The following is a 19,692-nucleotide window of genomic DNA, read 5'->3' as shown; positions in this document are numbered from 1 at the left end:
CCCACCTTGACCACCATTGGTAGGTTGTCAAACTAATTTGCATGCCCCTCACTCTGATTGGTCGGTTTGAATTCCCTGGCCCTGAGGATAAAGATAAACAGCATCTGCACACAGAAAGGGCCATAAACATCTTTTCTATGGAAGGAGCAGATTTTTTTTTTTTTTTTAATTTTTGTAATCTCTTGCCCTGGTATGTTGCTATTCTAAACTTTACATTACTTTCTTTCCTTTATTAACTTATTTAGTCAATAATCCTTTTTTCTTTACAAAGTGACAGTTTAAACATTTTCAATCAATCAATCAATCAGACTTTAGTTATATAGCACTTTTCATACAGAGAAGAAGAAGACAGGCGGTGTTGCTGTGGTGTTGTAAGATGTGCACCCACAGTAAATTAAGTTGTGATGTTATCCTCCATCCAGTGCTTTTTTTTCCTCAAATGTTTTAATACAAATACAGAACAGAAATCAGATTTAGTAAGAAGGAAATCCTTGTGATTTTAACCCAGAAGTACAATATTCTCATTGGCATCCGGACTTTGAAGAGACACTGCCATGACTTTGGCCTAAACAGAAGAAAGAATGCAATGCTTTGGTTGAGGCGATAACTATTTTTTCTGAGTATTTTATAATCTCAGCATTTTCAGGTTTTTTTTCCTCATAAAATTGGGACTTTTTCCAGTAAATTTACAACTTTAATCATGGAAATTCTGAGCTTTTTTCTCCTTACAATGGCACTAAAACGTCATCATAGTTTTGTTTGCTTGTTTTGTGTGTGTTTGTGTTGTATACTGCTGTTTTATGGTACTTTAAAATGCATGCATGGTTGTATGTAAGTGTGCAGTTGTATTTGTGAATATATAAGCATGAACATATGGATGCATGTGTGTATGTGGATATGTAGTTTTATATTTTTTTGATGTACGATCATGTATAGGCCTACACATTTTTCTATTTTTTATTAATGTAAATTCTGCTTCTATTTAGTTGTCAATTGTGAGCATGAATGTAAGTAAACTCAAACTCAGAATGAAAATTTGTGTCATCACTTTCAGAAACCACATCGTTTGAAGTGACAGTCCAGAGTACTGACCGATCACGTTTGAGTATTTAACACTGCTGTTTTAATAATCCTGAAGTAACAGATACTCCTGCCATTGCTGACATTAAGATCCACTGGAAATGCAACATGCTATTAAGGCCTGTTATAGAGTTTACAGGGTTATTTCTGCTGTGGTTTGTCATTGATGTAGTTATACAGAGTTGGACTTCAGGCACCAAAGACCAGGCACACTGCTTTTCACCACTAGAGGTCAGGCTTCACAGAGGTTTGACTTTGGGGTTTAGTTACTCTTTAATGAGCCTGATTATTCCATTAATTACTAGTATTAACACTGAACAAAGTCAAAGCGTTACTAACCAGGGAACTGACAATCTTTCTTGAAATCTTATTTAATGTGACTTTAACTGCCCTTCATGTGAACGTCTACCTTTTCTGGTTTCTCAGAAGCTTTAAGAGCACAAATGTCAGGTCAGAGGTTATGGAAACAGAAAAGGAGAGGTGACTGTTTCATTTTTAATTTTCACTTTTACGGGCCAAAATGTGAATACATTTCAAGTTGGTTGCAAATCACATTGCATTCTTGAAGATTTTTTTTTTTTTTTTTTTTTAAATGAAGCAACAGATGGACATGGAGAGAGGATGACTGATTACAGACAGATTCCAGATTTTAGATAATTCATATGTGTATATTGTAGAGGTGTTCTCACAGCTCCTTGTGTTTCTTTTCTGTACTATTTTCTGTATTATCTTTTTGTATAGTACATACAAATGAATCGTCTCTACAGTTAAGCTATTTATATGAATACAATCTTGCAGTAAGAGAGTAGTGAGTAGTATCTCATCTGCCAGGTAATGTCCTTGAAGCAAGAATTGTTCAGGTGTTATGCTGCAAGTGTTGAAGTGTTAAAAATCAGCAGCAACTGTTTGTGGAAGTTTTGAGAAATTTTGAACTTGAATTTTATATGACATGGTACAGAGGGAATGCATTTTGCCATGGGACGCTTACCCTCCAAAAGCCACACTCTCTTCAGTATAAAGCATAACACCCCATAATGGATAAAACAGCAAATAATACAATCCATACTGTTACAAATACAAATAACCATAGTTTGGAGCATGCCGTCAACATTTGATTGACTCCGTCAGATTGAACTGAACAGGAGAAAAGTTCCCGAGTTTTCCTGGGTCCAAAATCACACCAAGAGTCACGATCAACATTTAGGTGTGTCACATGTCTGGGCTCGATATCAAAATCATGAATATAGGCAGAAGAAAATCCAGCAGCTCCAGGTGGAAAAACCCTGCATAACCTGCAGTATTTTGGGTTTTATTATGTTTTTTTTTTTTTTTTTTTTTTTTTTTTTTTTTTTTTATAGAAAGTGATTTGTAGTCAGTCAGGCCAAATCAGTAATTTTCCTGCACACACACAGACACACACACACACACACACACACACACACACACACAGTGTTGCTAGACTACAGCAGCCTCCCTCCCCTCTCCTCTTTTCTGGTTCACTGCTCTGGGAGCTAAATGAGGGATCTCTGTTGCATTGCTGGAAAACTTTATTGCCTTATAGCATAACTGTGGCAAGACGGCAGGACAGTGGTGGCTGAATCGCTCATTTGCCGCCAGAGCGCTGAGTTCTCATTCTCTGCTCGCACAATAAACAACAAATAAACAACTATTATCAAATGCATTCTTTAAAAAAAATCACCTGAAGCTTTTTTAAGATGGAAGGGGCGGTTTTGCACACTGTTAAATAGGCAAATACTTACCAGCAGAGGGTGGCATGCCAGCCGCTCCTGAAAAAGGGAACAAAATTTATCATAAAACAAAAAATAGAACAACAGCTGGCTTATTTTCATGGCAATTCATTTAGGCCACTGATGATGTTGACTAGACCCAATAGTAGGCTGTGTGCCAGCGTGTGGACGGGCAACATTTCCCATAATTGAAGTTACATTTCACAGCCTGAATTGATAAACTGGATAATAGGAAGTGATGAACTCGAGGCCACTGATGCCATAAGCTGACAGCATGAGATCACTGGGGGGTCGCCAGCAGATTCCGCGTTATTTAATAACCAGAGTGGCAGCGTAGTGAGGGCCCAGCTCCTCACTTTGATTTGCATATGGAAACAGGCCCTAAGGTTTGTTCTTCCATTCAAGATACTCTGCATACCTTGATCTCCCAGCGAAGGCCCCTCCTGTCATCCTCCCCTGGAGATTTACATGACTCCCAGTACTTTTTATACTGGAAATACCTTTGGGTACAAGAAAACCATAACATCAGCGTACTCAAACCAATATGAACTTTACATTAACACAATGGAAATGCTGTTGGTTCTGCTGTCATTTCTGTCATTCTTTTCTCTAATGATTGACCACTAATGTTTATCTTTATTTTTATCTGTATCTTTTGCCCTGTACAAAAGTAATGTTCAGTTATGTGACTTCAGCAGAGGTTGTTACGTACCTGGCCACTGGATCTGTCTTTTTGACAGATGGCTGAGCCAGCAGTGGGCGGATGGCTTAAATGAGAATGGGAATTTAATTAGGAAATGTGAACAGGTTCGTTAATTATCACTTAATTGCATCGATGCAATGCAGTGACTTACAAGTTGCAGCTCTAGGTTTGCCATCCATGGTGTGCTGAGAGAGAGAGAGAGAGAGAGAGAGATGATCTTTCTGTTTTGAATCAACCACAGCTGAGCCAGGGTGCCTGATTTAGACAGGTGGTACATGTAAATAACTGATGACACCAAGGCATGAATAACATGTTCAATGCCATGAACACATTAAAAAAAAAAATACTATTTTTTCATATATTCCTCAAATGAAAGAAGCAGAACTGTACTCACGTCTTAATGAGTATTTACATTTGGATAAAAATAAAAAAATCACATCTCATTTTTTTTCAAGATATTTGCATACCTTGATCTCCCAGCGAAGGGCCCGCCTCTCCTCCTCCCCTGGGGATTTGCGCTTCTCCCAGTACGCTTTATACTGGAAATACCTTTGGGTAGAAGAAAAGTCCAATATAAACTCTCCATTAGCACAATACTATTTGTTATGTTGTCATCTATGTCATTCTTGTCCCTAAGAATCACTAATGTTCATCTTGAAGTAACAGATTTTAAATGAGATGCAGCTTGTTCAGAGCCGCCCTGTGCAAAAGTAATGTTCAGTGACTTCAACAGAGGTTGTCACTTACCTGGCCACTGGGTCTGTCTTTTTGACAGATGGCTGAGCCGGCAGCGGGCGGATGGCTGAAACGAGAGTGAATTTAATTAGGAAACGTGAACAGGTTCGTTAATTATCACTTTATCATTAAATTGTATTGGTGCAGTAAGTCTAAGGTCGACTTACCGGGTGTTTTTCCAGGTTTTCCACTCATGGTGACACTGAGAGAGAGGGACACAGAGAGAAAGAGAGAGAGAGAGAGAGAGACAGAGAGGGACACAGGGAGAGAGAGAGAGAGAGAGACAGACAGAGAGAGACACAGAGAGAGAGAGAGAGACTGATTTGGCAGGTAGTACATTGAAATAACTGACATCACCAATGCATGAATAACATGTTCAATGTCATGGAAACACAAAAATTACTGTTTTTTTGTTTTTTTCCCCCATTCCTCACATAAAAAAACATTTAAATTGTGATTCAAATTAGGATAAAAAAAAAACACATCAATATAAAGACTAAAGTTGAAATAGCAGAGCAGGCATTCATTTCTTAAACTGTGTGCGGCAGTAACAGTGTCGTGAAGGCAGTCCATCAGCTGCACAGACCAAAAACGGCGAAAAAGGGCGTCCCCCTGTATGTTTATTGTATTTGCAGCCTCCTTGTCTCCCCGTTGTTGCTGCTATCCTCTATATTTTGTTTTGGCCCACCACTGCTGACAGAGTGACTGATGAAAAACTCCCTGTGCAGTAAACCTGTAACATCCACTGTACATACTCATTTATTCTATTTATATTTGTAGTTTCAACAGTTTCTTAATATAACATTATTGTCAGTACAGATTTTAGCACTCTGTCCTCATGCATATATAATATCCTGTTACATTATCCATTCAATATTTATTCCAGCATCTCTGCACTCTGCACCATTGCACTATTGTCTTCTAGTTCAGTTTTCAATAGTAAGCAGTTTTTTGGTTACTTTGTTTCCTTTTTCATACTTATATAGATATATATTTATATTTAGATCTGTACATAGCAGTTAAATGTTTGTTTACTGTTGCTTGTGTGTCTAATTCTGTGTAAGTACATGAGAGCAACTGGAGTCAAATTCCTTGTACGTGCGTACACACTTGGTGAATAAAGCTGATTCTGATTTGGATGATGGATTGACAGTGACATGTGCATGCTCAGTGGGAAAAAAAACCCACATACATTCTGAGCTGAGTGTTCACACAGACGCAAACCTGATTTAAGACCACATAGGAAAGTGGCCTGAATCTGATTTGAAAAGATGAGATTGTTGAGTTAACACTGCTGATTAAAAAAAAAAAAAATCTGATCTGTGTCACATATAGGCAAAGAAATCAGATTTAGGCCTTTGTCTTTGGAGCCGAAAGCCCAAGCCTCTAATGAAGCAGCAAGAGAGAGTAGTGACTTACTTATTTTTTGTGGTGTGGTGTCTGTGTGTGCCTGTGGGAAGTTCATCTTTACTCTGTCACCTTATAAACACTTTTGTCGCATCTAGGATTTCATTTGAATCACACGTGTCAAACTGAAATCAGGTTTGGGATTTGGATGATCATGAATTTAAAATTACACAGAAAACACAGATATGTTCCAACATCTAATTAGGTGTGACATATCTGTAGTCTAGCAGTGACGTAAGGTAATGTAAACTACTCACAGACACAAAATTAGACCAGTGTTATCCTTTAACTTTGCTTGTGAAAAGGTAAAGGGACTTTAAACAACACAAAAACTCGATCTATTGAACTCGCTCCTCGTCTAGCCCATTTTACTAGAGTAGCCTACAAAATATCTTGCTAACTACCGATCAACGTAACTAATTTAATGGTTAGCTGATAAACTATATATCTAAGAAACTATCTACACAACACGTGGACTCTTACCTTTCCGGAATGGATGCTGACAGGTCAAATGAGCCAAATTGCCTGTTGCCTTTCTCTACTTAGAACAGCTGTTACATCACAGAGGAGCTCTATGATGAAGCCCTTTGAAGTGTTACGCCAGTCTACATTATAAAAACGACCATTTAAGAAAGGTATTTGATATTCTGTGCAGTACAAAAATGTTGTTTTGTTTTGTTTTGTTTCATTTTGCTTTGTGAAAACAAGTGAAGAATTCTGCCAGTAGTGTGAGACACCTTCACCTGCTCCAGGATCTGTCCTGCGGTAAATGTCATGACTGTTTGGCTCTGTCAGGGCTTTTTTTTTTATTTTTTTTTTTTTATTGTATTTCATTTATTTATTTATTTACTCCACCAATTGGCTACCAATAAAATGAAGCAGTAACACCTGTGATCAATACATTCTGCTATCAAAGTATTTATCATTTTTCTAAAGAGAGAGTACACTGGAATGATTTCAGAATGAAAAAAGTTCCTGACGCATCAACTTGAGCAAAAATTCTTATTATAATAATTCTCTGGATGTTTAAATTGCTGACCCCAATGGATAAAAAATGTTAGTTAATTTGAATGTAGGGGAATTACTGCAGTATAGAGGTTTTTCTATATATGTATTCAACACTTTACACACAATAGTGCACCTGCAGAAGAAGTTTCAATTCCTTAATCTCTAATCTCATGACTCCTCCACAGAAATGAGTTGAAGGGGCAAAGCCACTGCACCCATCGGAATGATAAGGCATGACAGGAAACTGATAAGAATTTAGTTTTACTTCTGGCTCTTTTCAAACACAAGAACTTACCAGGGCACACCAAGCCGTGAAAACTATTTCAAGGGTTTCAGAAGTGTTTCCACTGACAATGACAGGGATGCAGGTTAATTTCCTTGAACCTGATTTTGATACTAAAATCTGAGACAGAAGCAGAATGAGGAACTTATCGCTCCAGGTGCAATAAGCAAAAACTTTGCCCGTTTCCCTTTTCTCAAAAGCTCATGTTCATATTAGTAAATTTTGTATTTGTATTGTAGAATTATTGCAAAATAACAACAAAATTACTGACAAAATTAGTGTGATGCTAAAAAAGGAACAGAAAATGTGAGGTCAAACAGTCAGTGAGAGGTGAGAGTTAAGGTTCCTCCTTGTGGTTTATATGTTGTGTGTGTGTGTGTGTGTGTGTGTGTGTGTGTGTGTCTATCTGTCTGTCTGTCTGCTTGTCTGTTCTAACCAGAATCTTCTATTCTTTCACCCAAAAGGTCAGGGCTCTTTCCTTCGTGTTCAGCGTTAGTGCTGAGGAGGATGGTCGGTTTGTGCGAGGTAACATCTGTGCAGGTACAACAGCTGTCTGACACTTTCACCCCCACTCCCGAACGGACTGCAACTGCAACTGTTACACTACACACTACACTACCGATAGATAGCAACACGCAAGGACTGGAGGGGAAAGGCCGGATCAAGTCGGACAGTTCCTGAATCCCAGTACCGGGAGTCAGGTTCTGACACTTGGTTCATGGTGTCATACTGACCCTGAACCTCCGTCGGAGTGAGTTTCTCTTCATTGTATTGGCAGCTCAAATGGATGTGGGTCAGTGCCTTCACGTTCCCATCCATCCATTCATTTTCTATTTCCTTTCTTACTTCTATTTATTAGTAATGCACACTTATGTTCATAATTGTAATTGTATATTGTATATAGGATTGTATATAGGAGTGTATATATATTCTTTCTATTTTTATTTCTTTTTTATCCATTTTACTTGCACAGTGAGTTGTCACCATTGCATTTCACTGCTACTGTACTTGTACATCAGGCATGTGACAAACAAAACTTGACCTTGAACTTGAACTTGAACTTGAACCTGGATACAAAAAGCACTTTACAGCACGGCTGAACGATGTATCACTATCATATCATTATCTAGATATGAACATGTGGGATATTAGTATCTCAAAAGGCAACAATATGGACGATATCAACTTTACGATTAGGGTATAGCCTAAGACAGTAATTACTCTGATTTGATCAAAAAAATGTAACCGTATTTTCTACATTTAATTGGTATTATTGTGCTGTTTTCTGAAGAATGCTCAGTTTTCACTGTTGTTACACTTACAATTTTAAATAAGCAGGAACATATAGTCATAGTGTATATTGTATCACTATCAAGATATTTGGCATAAATATTGAGGTATTAAATATTGTCCATATTTTGCCGCCCTGCTTTACAGAATGCAATAAGTGTCAAACAAGGCCAAGTTTGCATACCGCTGCATCCACTGCTTGGTCCAAACAATGAGTGTCCAAATTTACATGCAGACAAATATTTCATGTCCAGTCATGAAAGGACAAGAAAGAATTTACTTTTGGTAAAAATCTGATCTGTAGAATGAATATACAATTTCTTGATCTGCATGGAGACAGTCATGTGCTATTGGGTTTATTCTCAGTTCAAAGGTAAGCAAATATTAACTGAAGATGGTTTAGTAATTTGTCTTGTTTTGCTGTGTGTGGACAAAAAAAGGCAAGACTTAATTTCATACATGCTGTAAATGTCTCTGAACACATTCAACAGTGAAATAAAGGCAGTTTTCATCAGCCCATCATGCACTAGAAATGTCATGTGCTGCATCAAACAACCAAATTGCTACCGACAGAAACTTCATTCAGTTGTGCATTTTTTTATGTTTTGTAAAACCTTTCCCACCACAGCAATGATGTATTTTACTCTGATGCTGTTACCCATGGCTGTGGTGAAATGCAGGTGTCAGTGTGGCTTTGATTATCATTGCACCCTGTACATTTTGACCACAACAAATTGAGGATTCAATTTGTTGTGGTCAAAATGTACAGGGCAAATGAAGCTCTCACATCTAAAAGTCTGGCTGAGATGCAGGGAGTGGGGAGTGGCTGTAAGTCTGCAACCAATCACATTCCCCACGTGCGATAGAAAGACATAAATATCAAACATCAATGTACTATAACACAGTCTGAAATAACATATACATATACATTTCTTTATTCATCATGTTTGATCTTAGTGCTGCATATGACACCATTAACATTATTATTATTATTATTCATTCCTTCAATTGTACTTTTTCCCTCTGCTCTCTCTTTCTCTACCCCCCCCCAACACTCTACCTCACTCTCTCTTTCTCTCTCTCCCTCTTTAACCTTGCAGGTAAAAATTGGGTATCTGTAAAGCGATTTGACACTACACAGATAAAAGTGAATTGAGCTGACCCTTGCTTACCTCAGCCGGTGGATGTTTATGAATGTGCAGTGGTGGATCCTGACAAATTTCTCAGGGGGGGCAACTATTGCGATGATGGCTAAGATGACCCGTTCAGTGGGTAAAACAATAATAAATAAAAGTCAGATAGCTAACTTTACAGTGTTACATTGCATTGTTTAATGTGGTTTTCCTGTTCAACCACTAGATGGCAACACCAGACATGAATTGTAGACATGGTAGTATTTTTGTATAGCTATATCAAGTTAAATGCCTCAAATACAATAAATTTGGTTCCACCATAAAAACACTTCCACCATACAGATGCAGTTACTTCCTAGCCATGTTCATCTTAAGGTCTCCCGCCCGACGCATCCGCACGCTGCACATATCGTTCGCGCATGCATCAGTGCGTCTGATGAAATCACGTTGGGGCAAGCCCTCCCAGGGCCCATAGAAATGAATTGTAGGGTCCAAAATGTGAAAAAAAATCTCAGCATGTAAGTCTATGAGAGCGCCTAGGGTGATTTTCAATCTGACTGAAATCGCACAAGGGGGCCGGGCTGCTGGTTGGAAAGTGACATTCAGGCTGCTGTTGTCACAGTGATATTCGGGCTGCTGATTGGACAATAATATTAAGACCTAGACTGGCAAAATAAACTCTTTTTTCTCTCTTTTTTCGTTTGGCTTTAGGAGGGCGATGCACTATCGCCCACTATGGGCCAGCTGCCCCTGTGAATGTGTCAGAAAATCTTAATGAATTTTTTTCTCTCTCACCCTCTGAGTCTCCCCTGAAGCTATCTGGTGTCCCCTTGGGGAGGCCCACCCCCCACTTTGAAACCCTCTGGAATAAAGCCTACATCACTTGCAGAAGGCTGAAGAGGAAGTTGTGGAGTCCCAGAAGTGAACCGAATGAATCTGCTCTCAACACCGACCACAACTGCTCCTCTAAACTGCTCCTGTCTTCACAGAGGCTGACATTCTGTTCACAGGGTTACACCCAGTCATCTCTCACCTCCCTGTGAAGAGCCTGCAGGGGACGCACACACACACACACACACACACACACACTGACAGCCATAGTGGAGTCCTCAGCTGCTGGGCCACATTAGCTCTGAACAAAAACGGTATGCTTAAATCACAATGACTTTTTTTGGCTCTCTAATTTTTAGTGGCATAATATACATCGTCTTAACAGTAAATGCCACGTAACTGACAGAATTTGCATTTGCCTTAGCTATAGAGCCCTTATCCATCAGACTCAAAACACTGCCATCAGTAAGTGGAATTCACAGAGGAGGAAAAGAGCATAGACTATCACCATATACAGATGATTAACTATTATATTTATCAGACCCTATTCAAAGTATACCACATATCTTGAACATTAAAAAAGTGAATGCTGCCCTGTTAATGAATTGGCTCCGTAACTACAGGATAGTACCATTTCAAATGTCTAAAACGACCTTAAATATCTGGGCATTAATATTGCAAGAGACAACACACTGTGCTGTGTGTGTTTGACCTGGCAAGCTTGAAATGGTCAACCAAGTAGTTCAGAAACTGAATTGTGCCGCCAATAATACAAAAAAGACATTATTAAAAAAAAGTTTCTTTTTCCTTCCTTTTCAAAGTGTTGCTTCAGAGGCTGTGTTGTGGTTACATGTGGTGCTGTGTATAGGGGTGGTACAGATAACACTCCCAGAATGCAAGGCGAGGCTCTGTCTGTTTTTCTGTCTTGCTGGCTATAGATGCTATTTTTAACAGTTTGCAAACAACAAAAGTAATCGGTTCTGCAATTAAATTTAGAGGTTTACCCTCAGTCTCCTCTTCATGCATGATAATGATGTAAAGAGGAAGCAAGTCTTGGCTCTGAGTGTTTCTCTGTGGTCTGCTGCATCGATGACAGAAGACGACGTCCTTCTCCACTGTAAGTTCTATCGGATAAGTAGTTTTAATGTTTCGTTGTATGTGTTAATGTAACAGCCATTTAAAGAGTTATACTGGATTTAAAATTATTTTGGAGAACCAAACACTGGGTTGCTTCTCTATTTCAGCCTACAGTGGACAACACACTGCTAGATAAATGTTAGATAAGTAATTCCAGTATTTTCATATTAAAGTTGTGATTTTTGATGAGACTAACTCACATTTCTTTTCTTTTTTTGCTTTTCTGCCTGCTGATGTGTATTAACATCAAGAAGAGAGCGGAGAGGAGTAGTTATGGGTTTAACAGCAGCAGCAAGTGGATTTGTTGTCTTCCTTCTGTCTGTTCCAGGTATCGTACATTCACATTTCAGGCATCTTGCTGGCACACTTATTGAGTTGAATAAGTTTAGTGGTAGAATAAGGTTAGACTGTTACATTACCACTGTCTTAGATTTCATTCTGTACCAGTGGAAGCATCAGTAGTAAAGGTGTTCCTGTATCGCAGCTAAACTGCCCTAACAGTCATTCAGTTTGTAAACGACAAACACAGTTAAGGCGGAGTTGTCTTTTACAACTTTATAACACCTGACGTTCTCTAATTACAGTGGTCCCTCGCTAAAACGCGGTTCACCTTTCGCGGCCTCGCAGTTTCGCGGATTTTTTTAGTGCAATTTTGCATGCTTTTTTTTTTTTTTTTTAACAGCGCATTGTGTTCTGCATCCTGATTGGCTAAGGGAGAGCCTGCGCATTGTGTTCTGCGTCCTGATTGGCTAAGGGACTGTAGACCATTGTCAATCAATCTCCTCCGTGCCGTGTCTCCTGTACAGTACAGAATGCGTTCATTCTGTATTACTGGACTTATTTTTCTACGAAGGTTTGAACTTTGAGAGTGTTTATACAAGAGTTAAAAGTGAGAAAATGTTAATGCCTGCCTGAGAAAAGTGTATAAAGTGTGTAGTGAGGGGTTTTACAGCCTTAAAACATCTAGAATAATTGTAAAAAATAATGCTGACTACTTTGCGGATTTCGCCTATTGCGGGTTATTTTTAGAACGTAACTCCTGCGATAAACGAGGGACCACTGTATCTAAAAATTGAAAGTGTTTAGTTTTAGTGCTGAAATCCCACAGTTGACTGTATCGGTCATATTGTTAACATACACATTCAACTATTTCAAGGTTTCAACAAGTGACATCTCTTTTTGTCTTTTTATCTTAAAAGAAAAATCTAATGTTTTTCTGGTAGAATCCCCTTTTTCCTACTTCCCCAGACTGAGACAAGATGTTCAATACCATTTTCACCTCTGTACATCCAGTGGTTTGGATGCAATGGGTTGCAATGCATTTTGTGTTAGCTTAGCATAAAGAATTAAAGTCTATGGGAGTTGTTAGTCTGGCTCTGTCAAAGGGAAAACATAAACCTTGCCGCAACAATTCTTATTTACACAGTGTATCATGTGGACTTGAAATACACATTCACAAGTTAAGGAAATATTAATAACTGTACAGCTAGAATTACAGTGGCAGTTAAAAAAATTCAACATGGATTCATAGTTATTCATGTAAACGCTTTGATTTTATGTGACTCAGGAGTTTGTTTCCAAAAGACTACATGTCATTTTTATTCAACATTAGAGAGTTTAAACACACCAGAGAGATATTCACAAGTACGGTGCTGTTTTAAAAAAATGACTGATGTGTCTAGCAGTTTCAAATGGCAGATTTCTCATTTTCTAATGAAATTCTTAAAATCAACTTTTCTGTACCAGCTTTTTTTTCTATGATCAAAAAATTGTACCAGACCCTCCTGGTAAACTTTATGATGGAGCGTGTCTGATGATGTCTTGATGATGCTAAAGGCCTTTGACTTGTTTAGATGTCACACATTTAGCTGTTTCTCACACCTCAGTTATCAGCATATATCTGCAGTTTCCTGTCACACTCCATTCAGCTGCCTAATAACCACAGTGTGAACAGAGAGGAAACAAACAGTGAACAAACTAAAGTACAGTCAGGGTTATATGTCACGCATCTAGCCATTTTCATGACTTATGCTTTCAGCTTTTATCCTGCGCAGTAAAACTACCTCATTTCATTCGAATGGTTGTTCAGTACACCTCCATACTCCATACTGACACCCTGCTTCAATGCACATAGTGACAACGCATGTGAACATCTGCAACTGTCCCTTTGCAATAAAACTGAATATCTGCACAAAGCCCTTGGCCTGTGTTCACCATGGCTTGACCCAATTTATTTGCACAGAAATTTTCAAAACAGAAGCAACAGCAGGGAAGTATTGTTGCTTTACTTCTCCATCCCTGAGAGAAATTGTTTGTTAAAGTGATTTTCTGCCGCAGCAGGTCAGCACATGATGATGAGCTTGTAGCTTTGTAGGTTCAGTGCTGCCAAAAGAATCTTGGTATGAAGCTAAGCTCAGACAAAACTGGACCAAAGCTCTTTGTCTCATTCACTTAAACTGGAACTGAGGTGATGTGAGAACCAAAGTGGTTTTGGGTAATCTTGACCATCAGTCTAGACCATAGGCTACTTTTCATAGGCCTACTGAATCAGTTTCACGACTGATCAAAGTCTGTCCTCTTATGTTTTCATGAATCTGATTGTGGTTTCTCATGTCCTCTGTGTTACAGTGGTGCAGAGTATGGATAAACTGGGAATGACTTACCATCCCACTGAGATCTGTGCATTGAAAGGATCAACAGTGGAAATGCAGTGCACCTACACATACCCATACAGAGAAAATGGCCATTTTACCACAGTTGAAAAAACTCTGTGGTTTACTAAGGAGGAGGATAAAGAACCTGTGGATCTGAGATCAAACTCAGAATATGCAAATCGTTTGGAGTATCAGGGTTGGTATTATAGCAGTTATACACTGTACAGCATACTGAGAATCAGTGACCTGAGAGAGAGCGACTCAGCTGTGTACAAGTTCAGGTTCATAACAAACCAACCAGCAGGGAGATACACTGGTGAACCTGGAGTCTCTTTAACTGTCACAGGTAACATTTTCATCAGATGACTTTTTAATTCAGTCCCACATAATGCCAGCATCTAGGATACTGTTGTGATTATGATTGTGTGTGAGTGTGTGTGTGTGTGTGTGTGTGTGTGTGTGTGTGTGTTTGAAAATGTATTGACCAATGACATTTCTGTTCCATGTTCATAAACCCAGGTCTCCAGATAGAGGTGACCACATACAGGTCTTCTTCCTGGGTAACACTGAAGTGTGCCAGCAGCTGTCCTCTAGCTGGTCGTCCTTCCTACGTCTGGTACAAGAATGGAGAGAAATTTAAGGAAAGAACTTCTCCTTCCTATGGAGCTTACTTTAATTATGAGGACAGCTATTCCTGTGCTGTAAAAGGACACGAGGATTTCTGCTCTCCCTCAGTGTGTAAGTTTACTCCACAGTGTAAACAGTGACATAACGCCACCTGGTGGACGCTTTTGCCTTATGCACTGTAACAGGACAGCATGTATTCAATGTGTGTTAAGAATTCAGCCCCTAGATATTTTCCCGAACATTTACCATCACACAGTTAATTATTCAACCTTTGCACTTCATCAAAATGATTTTCAGCTTCACAAACTTTTTTCTCCTACATTTACAAGACTGCCATCCCACAACCATGAAGTTTTAAAAGTTTTATCAGGTTCCATGATTGAAAAAAAAAAAAAAAAAAAAAAAACATTCTCATTGTAAATTTCATGCTTCTTAAGAGTTCCCCAGCTGCTCTGAGGATTCAAGCCAAGTTACATACCAAGCTCTAGGTCTAAGTACATATGTATTTACCACTGTTTAACTATAGTATGACACAGTATAAAACTACGGTATAAAACACATCCTCATTTTGTAGTTAATCCAGATTAACTATCCTCTAGATGCTCCCAAGGTTCCCTCAGTGTCGGTGAGTCCCTCTGGTGAAATAGTGGAGGGCAGTTCAGTGACTATGACCTGCAGCAGTGATGCTAACCCAGCAGCTACTTATACCTGGTACAAGAAGAATGGAAATCCAGCCCAGGAACCTTTGAGGACAGGACCACAGCTGAACTTTGTTTCCATCCAGTCCTCTGACTCTGGAGAGTTTTACTGCACAGCGCAGAATAAGCTGGGGAAGAAGACATCTGACTCCACATCTATTGATGTCAAATGTGAGTGAAATGTAACTGGTTATCGATATCATGTGAGAACAAATATTCTAAATCTGCCACCTTTCATTTTCACTCATTCATTCATTCATTCATTTTCCAAGCCGCTTATCGTCATAAGGGTTGCGGATGGTGCTACAGCCTATCTCAGTGCTCATTGGGCAGACCTTTAAATAACCAGAACACCCCAACTACCTCTGACTGAACTGTACAGGTGCTCAGTGGTGAGGAAAGCCACCCTCATCACTGAGGACCCCTCCCACCCCCTGCACCACTCCTTCATGCTGCTGCCATCAGGCAGACGATACAGAACCCCACTGGCCCGGAAAAACATCTACAAGAAAATATTCATCCCCTCTGCAATAACTGTTTTAAATAGCACAAAATAGGCTGTACTGTTCTTATCTGTTGTTGTGTGTGAATGTGTTTATAAGTGTGTTTTTTAATTTGTGATGAAGCCGTGTCAAAGACAAATTTCTGTTTTTATTGAAGAACAGACAATAAAGTTTCTATTCTATTCTATTCTTTAGTTTTTATTTCAGAAAATCTTCCCCAGCTGTACTGGGAATTAGAAACACCAAACTTCTAGTGACATTACCTCCACAGCTGTTTGCATCTAGTCTGATTATTTACATCCAGCATGTGCCACTGCAAAAACACATCCTCACTTTAAACTTATTTTCCAGATGGTCCCAAGATGCCTTTACTGATGGTGAGTCCCTCTGGTGAAATAGTGGAGGGCAGTTCAGTGACTCTGACTTGTAGCAGTGATGCTGACCCTCCAGTGCATAAATACACCTGGTACAAGGAGAACCAAACTCTGCTTCAAGGACCAGAGGAAAGTTATAACTTCACCTCCATCAGCTCTGAGGACACAGGGACATACCACTGTCAGTCTGAGAATCAAAATGGACGGATTAACTCCTCTTCTGTACTGATAGATGTCCAATGTAAGTAAACGACATTAGCAAATCTTATTAAACTTCATTAAAACTTGTTCTATATCATCAGTCTTCAGTACATTCCAAAAGTTATTTTGTGAAGAAGTGTTGTGATTTACAGTTCTCTTGGAGCCACTTTGACTCAACCTGACTACATTTTGCAGAATGTCTTTTGACAGCTTCAGCAGAACTTGGTCCACTCAGCTGTAGGTTTTACCTGTCAGTGGAGAAAACAGCAGCTGGGATGGCTGTAGCACAGAGACAGGTTTCCAGTTGAAAATTAGCAAGACTCAGGCTCCTTGTCCCTTGTTTTGTAGCTATGTTGTGGTTTGTTGAGTTTGCTGTCGATGAAGAAATTAGTATCTCTGCATCTGCAGTGAACTGCCAGTATTTTTTTTCAAACATCAGTAAAATTTGCAGGCCTGCCACTAGGAACAATGTAGGCATTTCACTTTTCTGCAAAGCAAGGATACAACAACATGACATGTTTTCAAGTTTTGTGATATAGAATGAAATGAGCAAAAAACACAGTTGTGTTTGTTTTTAGGTAACATTCAGTAACTACTATTAGCATTAGCTTAGCTTTTCCTAAACTTTTGGTGGCTAACAAAGGTAACAAAGCAAACAAAAGTGACTGATGTAGCTAATGAGCTAATGTTAGCTGGCTAGTTAGTTGATCATGTGACACTGATGCAGGCTCCACCACTTTGGCTATCAGTTTAAATTATGATATGCAATGTATTTCTGGTACAGAAACTAACAATTCAACATATTTGTTGGTTTGCAGAAATGTAAAATGGCAACATTTTATTCAGGTGACTTTGTTGACAGCTGTAGATCCAGAGACACTGACTTTGCTATTGATGCCTATTTTCTCTCTCTCAAATCACTGCACATGATCCTTATACATGAGTACTCACCAAACTCAGTAATCCTTACATACTGAATAGTGATTGAGACAGATTTTTTTTATCAAAGAATTTATCAATCATCAAACTTTATTTATATAGCGTCAAATCACAACAGAAGTTATCTCATGACGCTTTACAGGTAGAGCAGGTAAGGACCACACTCTACAAATTATAGTAGAGAAACAAGAAACGAAGGTAAAACGCAAGGTAAAACTCCCCTTTAACGGGAAGAACCCTCAGGTAGAACCAGACTCAGGGTGGACGGTCATCTACCTCTACCGGTTGGGTGGGAGGGGAGAGAGAGAGACAAGGAGACAGAGACAGGGAGATAGGGACAAACTGGGACTGCAGACAACAGCAAAAACAGCAGGGTATCCTGAACAGGTAATCTAGATGGAAGTGACACGCAGCATCTAGCCATCTCATCTGCAGCTGGATGACCTTCCAGGATGAGCAGGACAGTATGACCTACAAGACACAAAAAGCACAACGAAAGCAAAGGGGCAGTGGACTCTGGAACAAGCATGCACAAAAAAAGGGGTATGGGGGGACAGGAAGAAGAAGAAAGGAAGAGGGGAGAGGAAGATTAGAAGAGAGGAAAGTGCTCAGAGCATGATATGAAGTCCCCCGACAGTCTAGGCCTATAGCAGCATAACTAAGGGCTGGTCCAGGGCAACCTGGGCCGACCCTAACTATAAGCTTTGTCAAAAAGGAAAGTTTTAAGTCTACTCTTAAAGATAGAGAGTGAATCTGCCCTCCGTACTGAGATAGGAAGATTGTTCCACAAACGGGGAGCCTGGAATTGGAAGGATCTGCCTCCCGATCTAGTTTTAGAGATTTTGGGAACCACCAATAAACCTGCATTTTGGGAGCGCAGTGCTCTGGCAGGGTGATAAGGAACTATGAGCTCTTTCAGATAAGATGGTGCCTGCCCATTAAGAGCTTTATAGGTGAGGGGAAGAATTTTAAATTCTATTCTAGATTCTACAGGTAGCCAATGTAAAGAAGCCAATATTGGAGTAATATGATCTCTTCTCCTAGTTCTAGTCAGCACACGTGCAGCAGCGTTTTGGACCAGCTGGAGAGTCTTTAACGACTTGCTGGTACAACCTGATAATAAGGAGTTACAGTAGTCTAACCGAGAGGTAACGAAGGCGTGGATTAATTTTTCTGCATCACTCTGAGACAAGATATGTCGGACTTTTGAGATATTACGCAAGTGAAAAAAGGCGGTTTTAGAGACCTGTTTAATATGGGAGGTAAAGGACAAATCCGCATCGAAAATGACTCCGAGGTTCCTTACCGTGGAGCCGGGGGCCAAAGTAATGCCATCCAGAGTAGCTATGTCATTAGAAACTGATTCCCTAAGGTATTTAGGGCCGAACATGATAACTTCTGTTTTCTCTGAGTTTAATAGTAGAAAATTGGTGGCCATCCAGGCCTTTATCTCCTTAACGCAGGCTTCAAGTTTACTTAGCTGATGAGTTTCATTTGGCTTTACGGATACATACAACTGAGTATCGTCCGCATAACAATGGAAGTTCACAGAGTATTTCCGGATAATATTACCTAAGGGAAGCATATACGAGATGAATAAAATAGGGCCAAGCACAGAGCCCTGCGGAACACCATATTTTACCTTTCCACAGGAGGAGGATTCGTTATTTACATGAACAAACTGATGTCGGTCTAATAAATAGGACTTAAACCAGTATAAAGCTGTTCCTTTAATGCCAAATAGGTGCTCTAATCTCTGTAATAGAATGTGATGGTCGATGGTATCAAAAGCTGCACTAAGATCCAATAGCACAAGAACAGAGAGAAGTCCATTATCTGATGAGGTTAGGAGGTCGTTTGTAACTCTCACCAGAGCTGTCTCTGTGCTATGGTGCAATCTAAATCCTGACTGAAAGTTTTCAAACAGTTCATTTTGCTGTAAGTAGCTACAGAGCTGATTAGCGACTACTTTCTCCAATATCTTTGAGAGAAAAGGAAGATTAGATATTGGTCTATAGTTGGCTAAGACATCTGAGTCAAGAGTAGGTTTTTTGAGGAGTGGTTTAATTACAGCTACTTTAAAGGACTGTGGCACGTAACCAGTCGATAAAGACATATTGGTCATAGCAAGAAGAGATGTGCTAACTAAAGGTAATACTTTTTTAAGCAGCTTGGTTGGAATTGGGTCCAGGAGACATGTAGATGAATTTGAGGAGGAGATAATTGAAGTTAGTTCCAGTAGATTAATCTGGGAGAAGGTCTCTATCTTATTATCTTTGATAGATGTCTCAAGAGGTGTTTGGTTAATGCCAATTGTGGGAAGGATGTTATCAATTTTATC

At 39.4% G+C, this 19,692-nt stretch overlaps 1 protein-coding gene across 1 annotated transcript; it reads left to right on the top strand.

The window, feature by feature from the left end:
* Positions 1 to 9,015: 9,015 nt before the first annotated feature.
* LOC115358025 (B-cell receptor CD22-like) lies at positions 9,016 to 16,460 on the top strand. The gene is made up of 5 exons (XM_030049805.1): positions 9,016 to 9,082; positions 13,984 to 14,205; positions 14,529 to 14,747; positions 15,236 to 15,505; positions 16,189 to 16,460. The coding sequence occupies exons 1-5, from the start codon at positions 9,016 to 9,018 to the stop codon at positions 16,458 to 16,460; spliced, it is 1,050 nt and encodes a 349-aa protein (XP_029905665.1).
* Positions 16,461 to 19,692: the final 3,232 nt, after the last annotated feature.

Source organism: Myripristis murdjan, chromosome 1 (genome assembly GCF_902150065.1).
Source record: "Myripristis murdjan chromosome 1, fMyrMur1.1, whole genome shotgun sequence".
Classification (NCBI taxonomy): domain Eukaryota; kingdom Metazoa; phylum Chordata; class Actinopteri; order Holocentriformes; family Holocentridae; genus Myripristis; species Myripristis murdjan.
The sequence above is the reverse complement of the archived record's forward strand: the minus strand, read 5'-3'. Positions and strand labels throughout refer to the sequence as shown.

What these genes read in the sequence shown, in the direction of transcription:
- LOC115358025 (XM_030049805.1), top strand. Translation starts at nt 9,016, where the DNA reads ATGTACAGGGCAAATGAAGCTCTCACATCTAAAAGTCTGGCTGAGATG. An exon ending in GCAGGGAGTGGGGAGTGGCT is followed by an intron (nt 9,083 to 13,983) that starts GTAAGTCTGCAA and finishes TCTGTGTTACAG; the next exon opens with TGGTGCAGAGTATGGATAAA. An exon ending in CACATCTATTGATGTCAAAT is followed by an intron (nt 15,506 to 16,188) that starts GTGAGTGAAATG and finishes CTTATTTTCCAG; the next exon opens with ATGGTCCCAAGATGCCTTTA.